The sequence below is a fragment of the Amphibalanus amphitrite genome, unplaced genomic scaffold (assembly GCF_019059575.1).
Source record: "Amphibalanus amphitrite isolate SeventyFive unplaced genomic scaffold, NRLGWU_Aamphi_draft 000185F_arrow, whole genome shotgun sequence".
Lineage (NCBI taxonomy): Eukaryota > Metazoa > Arthropoda > Thecostraca > Balanomorpha > Balanidae > Amphibalanus > Amphibalanus amphitrite.
Genome location: NW_024881680.1, coordinates 849,810 through 868,247, shown reverse-complemented (window position 1 = coordinate 868,247; position 18,438 = coordinate 849,810). Strand labels below are relative to the sequence as shown.

The 18,438-nt window shown below is 47.6% G+C and overlaps 1 protein-coding gene across 1 annotated transcript in view; it reads left to right on the top strand.

The window, feature by feature from the left end:
• The first annotated feature begins 9,670 nt into the window (after nucleotides 1–9,670).
• The window catches only part of LOC122384302, a 32,931-nt gene continuing 24,163 nt past the window's right edge, over nucleotides 9,671–18,438 (top strand). The window contains exons 1-2 of the mRNA XM_043371589.1: nucleotides 9,671–9,932; nucleotides 15,422–17,393. Of these exons, the coding sequence (XP_043227524.1) occupies nucleotides 9,750–9,932; nucleotides 15,422–17,116 (1,878 nt within the window). The 5' untranslated portion in view covers nucleotides 9,671–9,749 and the 3' untranslated portion in view covers nucleotides 17,117–17,393. Of the gene's footprint in view, nucleotides 9,933–15,421 lie in introns of the transcript that reaches the window.

Here is an 18,438-nt window from a genome sequence, read left to right as displayed (position 1 = left end):
CAAAATATATTTCCAAGATGGTGTGTATGCCTGCAAGAATATATGCATATGGCTTGTAAATTACCCGCAAGTCCATTTCGATGAAGCGATTTCCGGATAATTCCTTCAATCTTTTTAGCCCACATTTCCGAAGGCACCCGCGTCTAGGCTGTGCAGGCGGTGCTGAAGTGCATCGGTAGACAGTTGGCAGGAGCGCTGAGTGCTTCCAGGATTAAGGTATTAATCTGTTGCGCTGACATCGGCAGTTGAGTGAGGAATTTTTAGCCGCTGACGTATGGAGTGAAACTGATGGGCGACGTTTGGGTGTCACAAGGGAACTGACACGTGGTTATCATTGCAGGAACCCCGCCAAGATGTGTTTTTCGCATAATCCAATTGGAGAGTGAGTGTCGGCAAGGAATTGGCTTTGGCTCACGAGCTGGTCTAGAGACAAGGAATAACGCTGGCCAAGTGATGGATCTGATAAAAGAAGTGCTGAGTCAAAGTTGGCTGGGGAGTCGGCCTTTCGCTTCAGATAAGCAAAAGCAAACACGATGCTGCCTGCCGTCTTTGCAGACCATCTGACCCTTATGCTCTCTCAGTGCTTCAGCTCTGTTCCATGAAATTCTATGCGATGCCCGCAGAAAGCACCGCAATAATTTCATGCAAAACAAAGGGCGGCAGCACAAAGACTTTCATTGATTGGATTTCAGTTTATGATTACTACCAATACATCATGCACCATCCTTTCTGTAGCCGATAAAGAAAGATAGTCTCCCATTTGTTGCGGCCGGAGCAGTCGATATAGATAAAGGCTGGCATAGATCCACCAATGACGTAAGGTGATTCATTTGTGGCGCACGCCGTTTGTCTCGCAGTAGAGCGCCGCACGAAGCGCGTGCCGGTCCGTGCAGCTCACTCGGGGACGGCGCACCGCACGCCCAATATGTCCGGCGCAATGCCGTGCAATAAATTTGCAACAGTGTGCACGTCGACGACTTCTCATTCATCATGGCGTCTTCTCATTCCGAGCGGTCGCTTCCGCCACCTCGATCAGGCAGACACTTCTCTCAACTGAGGAGTCAGGGGTCGTGACCAGAGGGCTCTAGCAGGCAATCGGTGAAGGAAGTGGCTATACGGTCATATATACCTACGAAGCCAATGACAAATGGTCAATGAACAAACAAACACGCACCTACCTTGGAAAGCGCACCCGGTCTGAAAAAGATAAGCATAACAATTAACAAATTTGGGGTACTGGACATCGAATATTATAATTTTGAGCTTAGTTATGCTTTTATATCACAAATTTATGTGACTGACACGCGTACAGACACACAGAGAGAGAGAGAGAGAGAGAGAGAGAGAGAGAGAGAGAGAGAGAGAGAGGGGGGGGAGAGAGACGATAGCGAGAGCAGGCCAGAGCAGAGGACAGCGCCGGGGATATTGCTGGCTGAAGAGCCGCTCGGTGGGCTGTATTACACCGTCCAGAAGTGGCCCTCGTCAGACAGAGCCTCCCGGAGTCGGCCTATATCCCACTTTGTCGGGGCTCAGCCGGGCTGTGTGAGCAGCCGCCGTGGGTGGAGGTGGTATATTCAGTAAGTGCGCAAAGCTCCAAATGTCCGAAATTGCGCCATATGAAACCTATGCATATGGGAAATTATTTTTATCTCGGCATATGTCTGAATATTTATGTTGGCATGCGTATTTATGTCAATCTGCAAGCGTTGCAAATATTTTGCGCGCATTGCTCATGGTTCGAGTGAGGAGATTGTCTTGAGTGATGTCACATTGAGAATACACTGAATGAAAGACGGCATGTTCAATTCAGTAGTCATTTAATCAAGTAACGCACCACATGGGCCCTAAGACATGCGTGTCCTGTTTTCTTCCAATGCCAATGGGCTCAGGGAATCAGTTATGGAGGAAAGGGGAGTCGGTCACCCCTCAGCCTTGCTAACGAGTGCCCCGAGTCTTCGCTCTCCGTCACGGCTCAATTATGGCGCAGTGTCGCGCCGGCTAATTGCCGCCGTGTGCCGATCTCTGGTGCGCCATTACCGTCTCACGTGCGCCGGGTAAGTCGTTCAGCGAGCTCTATCGACAGGTGGGCCCATGGAGCACGGTGTCGTGGCCCATTGGTATAAGGCGAGATGGTCTCTGGATCGATCTAGGCAAAGGAGTGGCCATGTGGTTTTGAGCGTCAAGGGAGGCAGTGAACACAAAGCAGCTGCTTAGGTGTGGATGATTCTTCATGGCTCCATACATATAGGAAATTATGTCGGTTCCCTTACCAGCTACTTGACGGGGCCACCAAATTCCTACGAGACGATAACATTAAAAAGATTCAAGATAATGTTTATCGGTCAAAGAAATTCGCGTTCACGGGATCACGACTCGGGCAAAAGATGCATCCATAAAAGCGTGTTGCCTCATAAAATTTGCTCCAACTCAGTGTCGTGTAGTCTGTGTCAGATGGTGTCATGTTCTCGGTGTCAGTTTTCGGCTCATGTCACACCACCGTGTCAGCTTTCGGGGGTGTAGGCTCATGAGGTTTCAGGTCAAGGTCTCACCACTCACCACTCGACTCTGTCGCTGCCCGGCTTGCTCCAGATTTCATGTAAAGCGGGTGTGCGTTGCAAATCGGTGCGACATGGCCATGGGATTGGTCGGTTGAGTGAATGCCCTACAGCTCGTTAGTGAGAACTGGCCGGGCTGGTGTCGAAAATGAAGTGCTGGGCGAGGCAAACAGCTCGTTCACGCACGGAGCATGCAGCGTTGACGGTCGGGTTAGGTAACCAGCCATAACTCCGACCGCCGCCGTGCATAGTTCCGGTGATTATAACGGCGGTAACCTTCTGGATTGCTTCATTTACTGCTAGCATAATTAAACGATTATTATTCGGGGTTAGTTCACTTAGCCTTTGTTTCCATGACCTCTCTGGGTTATATTGTACGACGGAGGAGGCTTTTTCACGTACAGACCACAAATGTGTTTTTCACATTCTAAAACTGAAACTTAATTACTTGTTAGTGAACAGTAAGACACTGACTATCGACCTTAACCGGTTACATTCTGGTCCACTGAATGGCTGCTGTAGTTGTCTTACTTGAAAGGCTCGACCTCAACACAAAGAAGTGCAATTAGCATACAAGGGCCGGCTTGTATGAAGGTCTAATCCAGTGGCGATGAGGGTCATATAACTAGAAAGCCAGCTTAGGGCCAGGCCTGTGTCGTCTTCCGGCTGAGGGCGATCGTTAAAGGTTTGTCAAGTGGTGCTTGTGGTTATATGCGAGACGTTACCTGTCAACTTCGTTGGCACGGTGTCAAAACATGATCATCAGATTATACGGGCGAATTCGCTGAGATCGCCTCATCAGTTAGCTCTAGCATCGATTATCGTTTGTATGAATTGCGATTTAAGCTTTAAATATAGGAATGCTTAAGCATATCCCGTAAAAATACTTCGTTTTAACAATAAATGTTATCGAACCAAATGATGTTCATTTATTGTTATGCGTTAAAGTAATGTGTGCAACTGTTGCTGTATGACATTTTGACAAGACACACAACAAACCGCTCCACTACTGAAGGCTCCATATGGGCTGTTTCTCAGCCCCAGACACCATCCCCTGCTCCTCCCTGACCTGCTGTCTCTCTGACCCCTGTGACCGCCGCGGCTGTGACGTCTGCCCCGGCTGTGAGGCCTGCCGCGGCTGTGATGCGCCGGTCGCGGCTGTGATGCGCCGGTCGCGGCTGTGAGGCCGGTCGTGACTGAGGCGCCGATCGCGGCTGAGGCCGGCCACGGCTGTCTTGGCGCCGTTCGCGGCCGACTGAAGACGAGAGACGCTCCGTCGCCGACCGCCGCGAGATGTCACGATACTGGGGTCAGCCAGGGAGGTTGCCAGCGGGACACAGGGTCAACGGCTAAATAGAGAGACGAAATTAATTTGAGATGAAAACGACACTTGTGCAGGGATTTTTATAGTGATGTAACGTCCTGCTATTCATGATTTCTAAGAGTGACATATTCGCTCATGATACATTCTCGACTTCACCTATGATAGGAAAAATCAAAATAATATCCCAGCCATGCACTTCCAGCCTTTTTCGGTCTTACTTGTGAATCCCAGCGAGCACAGCACAAAGTTGTCGACAAGTTTGCTGATTCTTAAGAAAAGATGTCGTTACCTTTTGTTATTCTGCTAGTCAGACAATCGTGCTGTCCTTTGGAATTATGTTTTAAATGAGGCCAACTTTACAAATGTCGTCCGTGATAAAGTTTGAGAACAAGACAACTTCACACAAATGCCGACAGCTGCTATTCTCGACGTTCTTGTCCGACTCGGTAATGCGCATTTCTGCAGACATGTGGAAGTGCTGGGGAGAATTTTGCTTGACATGCGTCACGTGGTACTAAGTTGCTGAATTCTGAGCAAAGCCATGCCAAGATATTTTTATAGCCTTATGGATTCAACTCCAACTTCCAATAAGCTTAACCCTGTAACGACCTCCATTGCATTCGCCGTTATCGTGTCAGTTCACTCAAACCTGAGAAATTGCATGATAATTGAGATGCAAACATGCAGCATCAACTGTGTCTCGTGCACACAACTGCTGACAACTCTACATAAGTCATCTGAAAACACAAATATGTCGTGCTTAACCCGGAAGCCTCTATTCAACATGGTGCAACAATCAAGAAAACAAAGTCAACAACAAGGTGTAGCATGCAGCTGACAACAGCATTTATACCTACTCGACATAGTTTCCTCAATCTCTAGCCGGCTTGGGCCTCATTGGGAGCACGTGGGGTTCACATTGATCACAGCTCGGTTTGATTTATTTAGCGTGCCGACAGGCGGACAACTGCCATTTCTAACGTCGGCCCAGAGCGGTGTGTGTTTCCACTTTCCGACACTCCCCCATCCCCTGGGAGGGACCGGAGGCCCAGGACGCGTGCCGAGAGAACGACCGACGGTGTGCCCCTGTCACCAAACAGCGCATTCTGAGCCGCCAGATTTGTTCAACAGATTAGGTGTCTGTCGGATGTTTATGCACTTGTTTCTGCACGTTCTGTTCTTGTTTCTGTGGTTGAAGAGTTGCTGAAATAGATGTTAGACGGAGGTAAAATGGCTGGGAAGTGCGTGTCGGTCGTCAATGACGGTGAAACTGTGGTCGGATCAGACTAAGCGCTTCCACTGAACAATTGATTCCAACGGTGTTCGGCGCGGCAGTATTTATGGATCGTAATAACACGGCTGGGTATATTCCTTACCGATGTTTTACTGCATAACTGTTACGTTGACAGTCACAGGAAACCGCGAGTCGTAATGACAGGGCAGGCGACGGGGCGGATTTGAACCCACGACCTATCCGTTCCAGCACTAGCCCACTAACCCATTATGAAAACATGTGGGAGGTCTCTTCACTGCACCTCGGCTTCGTCATTTTTATCTACATCGTTGCTACGATGATTTGAAGGTGAGAGCTAAAAAAAACTCTATATAAGTACTGCAACCAACTCACCGCAGACGTTTCTATGCAAAACACGTCCAACTTGTCTATCTAAATGTGAAAATGACCAATGACCTCGTGACCTCAACCGATCCATTTTGATCCCTGTCGACCCCTAACCACTGACCAGACCACATTGGCAGCACGCGCGCCATTAAAGCCGCACCGACAGGCGCGCGGCGGCAGTGTCAGCGCGGCCGTGCGCTGCTTTTGTCGCTAACGACGTCTAGAGTCAATCAGAAGCCGTTTGTCGGGTCGACGCGGTCACAATGCCCCGCCGGCGCTGCGCACAAAAAGCCGCACGGTGCTGCAATTAGACTCCGGGTGGCAGTCGCCGTGCCGGGTTTGGACGAACAGTTGAATTATACCGGCTATAGAGACGGTCGCGCCGCCGCACCTACATACTGATGGCAGGCGAGGAAGGGCGCAGAAGGTTCTGTTTGGTCTGAGGGCGGTTATCGGGACAGATTTTATGTCGCCGACGCTGTGTCATGACAGGTCGTGTCGTTTTCGGCTGGAAGACGAGAGATTAGAGGCGACAGTCGATTAATCATACAATTAATCAGGGGGTCAATAAACCATTAGTCAAATCAATGTATCGGGTATTAGGCGTATTAATGGATATGAGCGAGCGCCGTGTTTTTACGGAACTGTACATGCGGCATCTGCTTCTATGCATCCAAAGTCCATTTCAGTCTCTGATGAGTCGTGTAATGAAACTGCTGACGCCTGTTTCGCAAGTGACCTGACCCACTCGGGCTCCTGGAGGGAAGACACCGATCGGAATCGCGATGGATGGCTCTGCTCACGCTATCCAGACCAAGATATTAATAATCCAGGCCGTCCAGTCGCAGGCTATAAAAAGAAAGCCTCTAGCCGGACATACAGACCCTATATATGGCCTTGTACAGACCTGGCGTGTGTCGTAATAAAGCGACCGAAATATTCATGAAGAAAAATATGTTCGTTGCTTTGGAACGTGAGGTATAAAGAAGAGCAGAGTGCAACAATATTGCTCTCTTTATGCAATATTTCTTTGAGCTAATGGTGTGTTTGACTCATATCAAATGAAAAAAATGTGTATCATTGACGACATTTTTGATATAGCTGGATTGCTACCAAAAGTCGAAGATTACATAACTGATAACATTTCAATATATTTCACTTCATACAAGGCTCTAGATAACGAATGCCATTTAGAGTTGATGATACAAGTCATCTCCCGTCGCCTAAAATCTAAAATGGGCCATTTATTTCCCTGTGATGGATGAGAGAAAACTATCCATTACAACGCTACAATTAAACTATTGAATGACTTCCACCGTAATAACACACCACTTGTTTGGTAAAAGCTGTGTCCTTTCACCGCAACCAAAAACAATGAACCGAGGCACTATCCCAGCCAGTCTCATCTTTCCGCTTGATTTTACGACTGCCTTCCGCGGAAAGTAATCAACTTCTCGTGCCGCCCACCACCTCGGTCGGGTCGGCCAGGCTGAGGCTCTTCACTCTGACAAACCAGCACGCGGTGCAATAACCGGCACACGACCCAGACCGGGTCTTCCGTCATCTTCAGCGGCGCCGCCCGGGGCGACTCGCGAGGCCTCCCGGTGGGTAACGCTACACTCGGAGTTCATCAGTCATCCGCTGTTCACTCGGGGACTGACGGTCGGATAGTGGTCTGAGGGCCCTCAGGGTGTGTCAGTTACACACAGTGTTCCGATGAAGACGAGCAGGCAGTGACACAGCGGTCTGGGCGAGAGAGTGATGTGGTGTAATTGTTTGTTGTGGAGTGAGAGGCAACTGTAATTGTGTAGAAAGTGTAATAGGATATGTAAATAAGCGTTATTATATTTGATCAGGCCTCACGTGAAGATCAGACTTGTTACTGAATCAGTTTATTTTGGCACTTATTTTATAAAGTACCTATTTCCTTCTATTTGTTCCGTGCAGTGAACAACAACCTTCCAAGGGCTTTCGAAAATAACGATGAAATAAACAAATTGTTAGTTTAGTTACAAGCGAGTGATTGTTCTGATTATGGCTGGACCCATGAAAATATTCAAATAAAATAAAGCAATTACAAATGCAGCTTGCCCTCTTTCTCGGCCACAGAAATGACAGTACCTAACAGCTTATTTGCACATTACACAGTGCATGCTTCGGCATTATCCATAGCGGCAGCATGATTTGGGCGGGACGTCCGCCGCTTACCAGCTGACTCGTACATACAACATCCACTTGGAAATAACAGCAGTGAATAAACACCAGACCTGCGGGCGAATCTGTTTAGCTCGGCTCGCCGTCAGAGCCGAGAGGAATGAGCCTTCGTGTGGGGCTCCGAATTATCGGAAAATTACCACCCGAAATAACCACCTATCTGGTTTGACCGCACGTGCCTAACGGCTAGCTCAGCTCAGGCCTCAGAGTGACCAGAATGTGGGCCGCTAGCCGCCTCCCGCCGCACTGGTGACTCAACAATATAGTGCACGCTTTGCGAACGTTCTCCTTTTGTTAGCCTGTAAGTTATACTTATCTTTATTTTTTATTACCGGTTCAGATCGTTCAGTTATACAAAAAAGTACAAAGCGACTGTTTTTTTTTTCAGTTTACATACCTATTGCATGTCATAGTAAACGTTACAAAAAAACTCATGTAGGTATATTGGGCAAGAAAATGGCTTTGTGCAAGAAGTTAAATGTGCATGCGTTTATTGTTAGAAGAGCCCCGTGTCTTTAGCTTTAGTTCAAAAGGTATTCTTGTGCAACGACCTCAGCATTTCACATAACGCGAAGATTTTTACACTCCCACTCAAAACCAACACTCAAAAACCTTTGAGATTGATAATGCATGATACGATACATATTCCGTCTAAGTTTGTGATCACAGCGGGCTCTTCTGTGCCCATCTCCTCCATCACCCGATCGTCTTTGTATCCAGGTCAGGCCGTCCACCCCACCTAATGTCACTCCTCGAGGTCCACAGGGGGCTCCTCAGCACAGCGATCGGGTCAGTGAGCCAATAGATCAATAGACAGGTAAGTGGTCCGACCGCCCGGCGTGCCACGATCACTTAGCCTCAAATGGCCGGTGCTGAGTGCGGTCTACGCAACGTCGATACACTGTCTGCAGGAAGTGCGAGCAGGCAATGCATTCAGATTATGGCAGTGGTCGAGGCGTGTAGATTGTCATGGAATTGATTTGGCACCAATGGGGACTCATTATCTTATCAATATAGTGACCGAAGGTAATGCACTTTTGGCATGTCGTGTTAGAATGTGATATTTGTCGGGTGAATAATGCTCTGAAGGACAAGTGAATGAAGATAATGAATGGCAATAGCTTTCACATACCTACTGATGGCAGTAGGTACATGTATGTGTATGAGTGGATAACACAGGCATAACATATATTTATTAAAGATAAACTTATATTATGTTCTGTCAAATTGTAGAATTAGCCCGGCACCCCCTGGGCTATTTCCGTATCCACGACAGCCTGGGGGGTCGGATCCGACCCCCCCTTTTATCTCAAGAACCAATGGTCGTATCGAGCCCCGCGAGGCGGCGTTCGAAAGGCCTCTACGAGACCTTCCCAAAATACCCTTAAGATTTTAAGATTGAGGTAAACTTTCGAGTCAAGATCAGGTCAAAGGTCAAATTCTGGGGTTTTGCATGATTAGGCTTACGGACAGCGGAATCGATAGCTGCTGCTCGAAACTCAACAAAAATGATCTCAAAGACCTAGTGAAGGTACCATGTGCGTATAGGGGTCATACTAAGTACGGGTCAAGGTCAGGTCAGGTCACAAAAGGTGCCGCCGCACCGCCGCGCCACACTGCGACCACCGAACGGACAGTGGAAAGTTATAAAGTTAGATAACATAAACAACAGCGAATAACAAATCCAACACCCTACTGCAGGAAGAGTTGCATGAATACCTAAAACAGACAGCAGAAAAGCACAAGCTGAAACCGCAGCGCCGGCGCTGCTGGCAGCTGATAAGTCCGGGGCACTCATATTCTTAGAATTCTGATGTTTTCACTCCACCTTATCACTGGTCAGTGGTTAGTCACCAGCACCGTTTCCGGCCAAAGGGGCTTATACAGGACAATCACCATGTGTCCGGGACGGGTCAGCACGACGCACGTCCCTTTGGAGGCCTCGGAGCAGCAAGAAATCTCCGGCTAGTGGCACTGGTGGCTCGACCGGCCGACCGTTCGGCTGTGCCGCTGCCGTAGGGTGTACCGCGGGGCAATGGGGTCCACTCATCGACCCCCACTGGCCGTGATTCTGCCATTAGCTGTGGCTGCTCTGTCAGGCGGCGCCAATTCCGCCGTCTGGACCGAAGATCACATCATCAACGGGTGTCGGTTCGAGCCAACCGTCGGCCAGGCCGTTACCATGGCTTGTGACTACGACGGTGTCAGCTACAGCAGGGTAGGTGGCGCACGCCGACAGTAACGCCGACACTCGACAGTAAAAGACCGTAATCGCTAGCTATCATTTTGGTAGCAAATATGCCATTTAGCAATGATTAGCAATATTGCGACTTTGTCCATAAATGGCTCTTTGATATTTAGCTTAAAGTTTATACTGAACGTTAACTTTTGAACGTTTATACAAACGTTGACGTTAACCTTTGATTGCTGTTTTTCCCAGTCTTTCTACGACCATCCGTTCGAAAGTAAGATAGGGGGCAGACCCTGCTCCTCCATCAGGGCGCGTTCGGCTGAATAGCGCGGGATAAGGTATAGTGGAGAGTGGGCAAAGCGGCCACCCCTCGTTTTAGCCCTGCAAAATGACGTCAGCTCCAGTTTGTGGTTGCCAATTTTACTTTTCTTTGCAGCCATTCGAATGATTCAGACCGCGGGGTTTCTGCCCTGTCGACATTTTTCCGTGGCAAACGAAAAGGCATTTTTTCCCCAGGGCTATTGACATTATCCCGATATTCTTACGCTTTAAAATGCTACTTTGGGAATGACCGTTTGGAAGGTTATTTAAGTGTTTTCATTCCTGCATTGAGTGGTTATCGTACATGTCCTTTACCAATTTAACCAGCGACCCGTTGGGGGGGGGGGGGGGGCAAAGGCCCCCTGTGGTTTTTCGGAGATAACTCAGAAACGGCTGCGAATTTCGACTTGAAACTTTCAGCACCTCTCCGGACATCAATTTTACACAACTCCTGAAACAAATTTGGCCTCAGTTCATCTCAGGTCACGAGCTATAGAGGTCAAACTGAGGTCATGTTCGGCGATTTTTCGTCGAAAAATTTGCTCACGGAGAAAAATCGCAGAAAATCAGGGTTTCAACCTAGCGACTCAAAAATTAAACCACAGGTATAAAAAAGCATGGCAAACTAAATGGCTATCTCGAAATTTCCAAAATATTAAAATCTCTACATCTAGGGATTTTTGAACTCAAAAATTAAATTTCTTGAAATATTTTGTAAATTTGGGGAAATTTAAAAAAAACGGTATATGTATTAGAGAACCTCTTACTGGCCTTACACATGCCAAAAATTAACAAAATATCTCTAAAACTGCCTGAGATATAGCCATTTGAATGACTGAAAAAATAGCGACTGTTCTTATGACGTCACAATATTTTCGGTATTTGTGCTTGAAATCAGTCAGGAGTAATATTTATGATTCTAATCAACCTTTTAGTGACTGAATATGATCCTTTACGTGACTTAACCCTCGCCGGACCTATTGGTTTTCTACATACGCGTCGGCCGAGGGGGGGGGGCGGGTACGACCCCCCCCCCCCTCGCCGTTTCGCCCCTGGTGGAGCTAGCTCGTCGCGAAAAAAAAACGAGCGTGTGCGCCGTTACGAGACGCAGAGATTGGTACCCGATTTCAAGGTCCTAAGTCAACCGGTGACCTCTGAGGTCAGGTCAAGTGCCCCAAGGTACGGTTCAGTTTTTGGTGAATAACTTCGCAAAAAAACGGCCGCAGAGCCGCGATTTTGGCAGCATTGTGTTTGCCTTGATCAGGCGCGTCGAATGATATACTTTTTGTTCGGGTCAGGTCAACTTAGGGTGTTGACCTTAGGTCAAGGTCAGGTCAGCACCCCCAGGTCACGAAGTTGGTCGAAAGAGGTCATGTTGCATATTATTCGATTCGGCAGGTCTTCCTGAGTCCATTGGTGGCTTTTCCGACTCGCTAGCTCAATTTGATCGGGAGTTATTGACGAAAAACTAATATGACCTTGATGACGTCATAAATGACGTCACGCAAGGTCAACATGGCAAAAGTGACGCATCGAACCTTGCAAGGAGTGCATCAAATCACGATTCTGTGTGCTTGAGATAGTTGGAGATCGTTTCCGGCGCCAGAATAGCAGTTTTCATTTTTCCCCATTGACTTATCCCGCGCCCTGATGGGGGGCCATTTTGGCCCCCCCTGTGGTTTTTCTTAAATAGCGAGAAAACAAATTTTTGGTACCTTACCGGGCATCAATTTGACACCTTCACACAAAATTTCAAGTCACAGGTCACCTCAGGTCAGGAGTTATTGAGGTCAAACTGAGGTCATGTTCGAGTAAAAATGAGCAAAAAACATGACATCTTGAAACGCTCACCAATTCTACAGTTAACAAGCAATTTTAAAGTTCTTTATGTGGTTGTGTAGAGAAAAGACGGCGCTACAAAACTGCTGTCTCGGATTTTCAAAATTTTTGGATTCTGACCACCAAAAATAAAAATTGATTTTTTTAGAAAAACTCAAAAAAATCCAATTTTTTTTCGAGTTTCGAAAAAAACGGAATATCTGTGATAGTCCCTGCGCTCTTCGATATACATACCAAATTTGAGATCGATACCTCTTTTTTTGGCCAAGTTATAGCGAAAAAAACAGTTAAAAATTGATGACGTCAAATTTCTGAACTCAATTTTTAGCAATTCTAGACCTCGTAGCGCAAAACAGAGACCACCATTGAACTCCCCGTGACGAGCTGCATCGAATCGATACCCATCTTATGCAAAAATATCAACTTTGAAATTTGACCTAATTTGACCTGACCTTGACCTGACCTTGACCTGACCTTGACCTGACCTTGACCAAAACGTGACCTAAGCTGGCCCAAAAGTCTGCCTGACCCACATAATCGCATTTGTCATGTAAAATGGACCATAAAACATGTATCACACGACACTTTCATATTGTGACCCCCCAGTGACCTGACCTCTGTGACCTGACCTGGTATCAGTGACCTCAAATAGCAAAATATGTGTTTGAAGAACATTTCCCCATCGATGATTTTCAATGAAATGCATTTTACTCGATTTTACAACGCATTTCTTGAAATGCCTGTAAACGGTGAAAATTCGACCTTTGACCTGACCTGTGACGTCATCGGTTTGACCGAGGTCAATGAAATTGGGTCGCAAGGTAGTTCCCCATTGGGGCTATCCAACGCCGTTTACCGCTTGTCGCTATGTTGCGTGGTTCTCGAGATCTTAGGGGGGCCAAAATGGCCCCCCATCAGACCGCGTTGCTCGGCAGACCCCATCAGGGCGCGGGTTATAATGGTTAGGTCACGAAAATGACCTGACCTCATATGACCTTTAGGAAAAATCCGAGATATACAAGTTGTTAGACTCATAATGGATACTAGATCCTGCAAGTTTCATTTCCCTGTGACATCTCCTCTGGCAGTGAGGGCGTTGCGAAGTTGCGACATCTGAAGACCGTGCAGAGGTCCACTTATGACGTCATAGATCAGTGACCTGACCTGACTCAAAAATGCGGTTGGTGTCAAAAGATCCAGCTGGAATCAAAGGTCAGGTATGCCATGTTTCAGCTCTCTATCGCCAGCGTGTTCGGAGCTAACGCGAAAAAACCCTATGGGGGGCGGCACCCGCCCCCCCCCCTCGGCCGGCGAAGGTTAAGTCACTTTTACGTAAAAAATTGTTTTTGTTGTAAACCGGTACAATTTGACCTTATTTGACATTCCTGTGACGTCATAGGTCCAAGCAAAATGGTCAAGGAGGTTTCTGTCATCTGTGGATGCATATATATGACATGTCTTCATAAAACTCGAATATTCACAATTTAACATGCCTTTCCTTACGATTCACCAAAGTGTTTTCTGATTGGTCGAGGCTGACCCCTGTTGTGACGTCACAGGTCATCATCCACTCAGATGACTTTCCACATGCCAGATCTATCATTTACATCATATCCAGACTCATTTTGAAAACTTAGCTTTCATTTTTATGACCGACTTCTCGTCATTGGAAATTGGACTGATTTGACCTTGTTTGACCTCTCTGTGACGTCACAGGTCAAATATCAAGGTCATCGATATCCTATCCTGTGCATCTCGATGAGCTCTTTTGATTGCCGTTTGAATTTTTCGATCCGGCTATTGGTTCCGGAGATACGACGGGGCCCTTCTTTGCCCCCCCCCCCCCCCAACAGGACGTGGAACATGCCAGACCTCAACGGGGCGCGGGTTAAACCCTATTAGTGGCAGGGGGTTGTTTTCATCCACCCCTCAGGTTTTTCGGGAATATCTCCGAAACCGCTAAAGCTACGATGTTGAAATTTTCTGACTTTTCCTAAAACTAAATTGGGCACATTCCCTGAAAATTTCAAGTTCATAACTTTACCAGGGGCGGCTCCAGAGCACTGGGAATTGGGGGGTCCTATTCGTGAAGCGAGTCATTTGGGCGAAAATCACGATGCTGATGTATTATAACTGTATGCACCAGTTTTACGAACAGTGAATGAAAGGTATCATGTGATAACATATACAAAGTTATTGTTCATCCTCTTTTGACACGTTTTTGCTATAATAGGCGGATCCAGGCGTCCAAAAAGGGGGTTATGCTTTACCTCCCAACATAGGTGCCCTGACACCGCCTATGCATGACCAATACAATTGTAGTCGTTCTCTCATAAGAAAATTGTAACATAACAAGACCATTACCACCCTTTTTAGAAACAGTACCAACAAAAACCTTATTTACTATACTTTTTGTGTACCCCCAATCTCAATGATCTGTATCCGCCTATGATTTTTGAAAATGCATATTTTTAGGATCCATGTGAATTCCTGGTTCATTCTCTATCGATCGGCAAAAGTTGCGTTAAGATTGGTTCAGAAACCTGGCCGTGATAAACAGTCTAAAATGTATCTGCAATTTGCCCGTTTTTACCCGCCTCTTCCCCCCCCCCCCTATTGACATTTTCCAATTTTTATTTTTTAGAAATGTAGATCACGTTGAGCGAAATCGAATGCCGTTTGAATTTTGAAAATCGGCCCGTTAGATCTCGAGATATCAGGGGGGGGGTCGTAAACAGCCCCCCCCCCTGCCACTAATAGGGGTAGCCAGGAGCCTGCCACTAATGGGTTAAATGCATTTTGCCCGACTAATAACAGAGTTGGAAGAATTTGTTTTGTCTCGGTTGGTAGGCGCGGGGAAACTGGACATGACGGAGTGGACAGCTCCTTATTCCATCAGTTGCTTCAACCTGAACAATAAACGCTATTGATATTGAAATGTATCGAAATCGAGGACAGCGCGATCATATAGCCTCCACATCCTCCTAGATGTGAACGCCTCCACATCCTCTTTGCCACGGGGTCTGGGGAAAAGTGGCCAGAAGGCATAGGTGCAAGGTTTTGCTAATATCTCCTAGATGTGAACGGCTCCAGAAATGAAACGAAATTGAAATAAAAGGCAATTTGATAGGGATCACATAGGAAAAGAAATAATTTTCCAAGTTTAAAAATCAAGCGTCGGCATATTAAGCAGCGGCCGCTTTGTTCCACTCTATACCTTATCTTAGCTGTGAAACATAATGAGACGCAGAAGAGGTAGGCATGTAGATGACCAGTCAAAGCATGTTTGTAGGATGGACAAATTGTACATATCTTATTGTAGTATTATTTTTACATAAAATGAATGCTTCTTTCAGACGAATTTTTTTGCTGGACGCCTTCCATCTTCGATTCAAGACATTCGGATTTCAAATGCCAGGGGGATCACCATAAAGGATGATGCTCTGACGGGCCTAAGAAATCTCCGCGCATTTCATCTGAACAACATCAGCAACCTCCGCATTGGTAAAACCGATTGGAGGAGTACAACGAAAACGGAGAATATGACCATTACAATGAATGATATAAACCGACTTTACCTGGACCGTGATGTCTTTTCAAGACTACAGAGTCCTGGTCCCGAAATCGTCATCAGTGGAGTGACCAGCTGTAGCATTGCTGAGTCTGCGTTTGCAGCCGACTCTGTCATCAAAAGTGTGTCTTTCCAAAACATCCAGAGCTTGATCATAGAGGACAGCGCGATTCAGTCCCAAATAGATCAAGTTCATATAAACAACACTGCGTTGCCCGACGGGTGTGGGAACAACTCTTTCAGCGGGCACGTCAGCAACTTCATCCTGAACAGGGTGACGATCGTCCCGACCATCCGCACTGGCTGCCTTCAGGCTGATGACGGCTGGGGGAACCTCACTGTGCTGTCCAGTCAACTAGGAGACATCGAGCCCCTCGGCATCAGCGGCACGTTTGACCACTTCCAGATCCGGAACAGCAGCGTGGGGCGAGTTGGCCAGAGCGGGTTGCACCTCAGCGCGACCTCATTCACCATCTACTCCACTGAGGTCAGGGAGCTGTCGTCGCACGCGTTGGACGTGCGCTTCAACCGATCAGCGTTACTGCAAATGTCTTCGTTCATGTCGGTGCGCGCCAACGCTTTCGTCAGTCTTGCAGCCAATCCCCGAAGAGTAGCAACCCTTTCCTTCCAGCAAGTCATAGCTCACGAAGCGGAGTATGGCTCCCTGACCCTCGCCGAGTACGGACGGGTGTCCCAGCTCGACATTGCCCTCCGCATGCCGTGTAGCTGTCATCCCAACCGCCAGGCGCTCCGGCTCGTGGCAGGGGACGAAATGTCGAATAACGACCAGGGAAGAGGAACGCGGCAGGTCCTGGCTCAGGTTCGCTGCGCGGCTGGAGCACGCACGCCGACCCTGGCAGAGTTTGTCTGCTCGAAGTGCGCTGATCGCGGTGAAGCTGCGTCTCTGTGCCAGGCTATAGAAGCCAGAAGTTCTGGTTGGAAAATCTGGAAGCTGGCCCTTGCCATCGGGCCACCACTGCTGGTCGTGGCTGTAGCTGCTTTGGTGATAGTTGGAAAAGTGAGGCAGAGAAACACCAGCCCACCGAGCGGCATAAGCCCGTCACTGGAGCTAGCGCAGCTCCCAAAGCCAGTCGCTTCGGAACATCGTTACACTGCAGCTCCAAAACCGAAATCACGTCAGCGTCAGAACGCCGGTGGTGGCGTCACACCACATCAGCGCGACGAGGTCGACAGCAGCGGTCCTGGGGAGCAGCATCATGACCTTGACTCAGAAACAGTGTACTGTGAGTTGAACGACATTCGCTATGTGCCCAAGGACCTGCCGCTAGGTATCGCAGGTCAACCGATGTACGATGACTGTGGCCCCGCAGGTCAGCCAGTGTATGACGACTGTGGCCCCGCAGGTCAGCCAGTGTATGACGACTGTGGCCCCGCAGGTCAGCCAGTGTATGACGACTGTGGCCCCGCAGGTCAGCCAGTGTATGACGACTGTGGCCCCGCAGGTCAGCGACGTTATTGATAATGATCTGCCGTATCAACCAGTGTCAAAAGTCTTTGATCACGTGGTTCAGCGGGTGAATGGTAAGGCGATGTAGTGTGTAAGGAAGTGTACCCCGAACCAACGAGTTAACGATAGCTTGTGTAAGTTTACAGGGTCAGTGATATATGAAGTTACCCTGCCTAATTAGGTGCGTCTCCATAAGACAAGATGACGTTCAACTCGTTTTGTGCGAGCACGGAGCAATGTACCTGCCCGCACACAAAGATGAATAAATTGCATAGCTTCAGGAGGGCGATTCTTGGTATCCCATACATTCACAAAGACCAGGCAAAGAGCAATCCGCCGCCGCCTAAATAGTGACCTTGACCTCTACCGTCTGCTGCGGTTCCAAAGCAAAGCCAGCGTGGAATGGGGATAAAACAAATTAATATAATATTTAGTAGAAAAACAGCAAATAAACGGGCCACTCATTTGAAATGCCATGTCGTACGGAAAATTGCACCTGTTGCTCCTGTTTATGTTAGTCATGAAGGTCCAAAGAACTTTTTCAACAATAAAGTTTTAAAGAGACATACTAACGCAATGAAAAAAAAACCCTAGCTACTTATGTTCAGGTCGACGATTCGGATCGACTGATGTGCAGCATAACCTTCTCTGGTCCGGTCGTGACAAATTGACCTTAGTTCAAATTTTGAAAATTTACCTTTCAAGACCAAATAATAATTCATTCGATGCGTCTTGACGAGAGGAATACCATGCAGGCAAAATATATGTCCTGCTATACTTGAGTCAAAATTTATTATCGAAAAAAAAAAATATTTTTTTTTCGTAAAAACGGCCATTTTCGAGCTTGACTAAATCGTTAACCCTAGGTGAAATCTGAGCGCCTATTTCTGGAGGAGCGTTAAAAACTTAAAAGGTATATCGAATGCGCTTTTCCAGGGCGCTGTAGCTCTATTGGTTCCTGAGTCATGCGCCGGTTTTACGAAAAACGATGAAATAGGCAACGTTTTACCTTTGATGACCTATGGTGACCTGGTCCTGACCAACAACCGCACCTAAAAATATTACCGAAGTTATGATTTTTAACTTTGTTTTGAATGCCGCTTACTGCCTATCACTATACGTGGCCCAAAAGCCGAGTTAGAAGGGGATGTTTAAACACCCTCCCCCCTTCCGGCCCGGCGCCGTTGCCGCCGAGCACTGGCCCGGCGCGGGCTATAGAGTGAGGGACTGCACCAAGTAGCCCTTACGCCGCTGTGCTCAGCGTCGTCTCTGCCAGGCAGCACCGTTTCCGGTCAAAGTGGCTGATAAAAATCATCATGTTTCCGGGACAGATC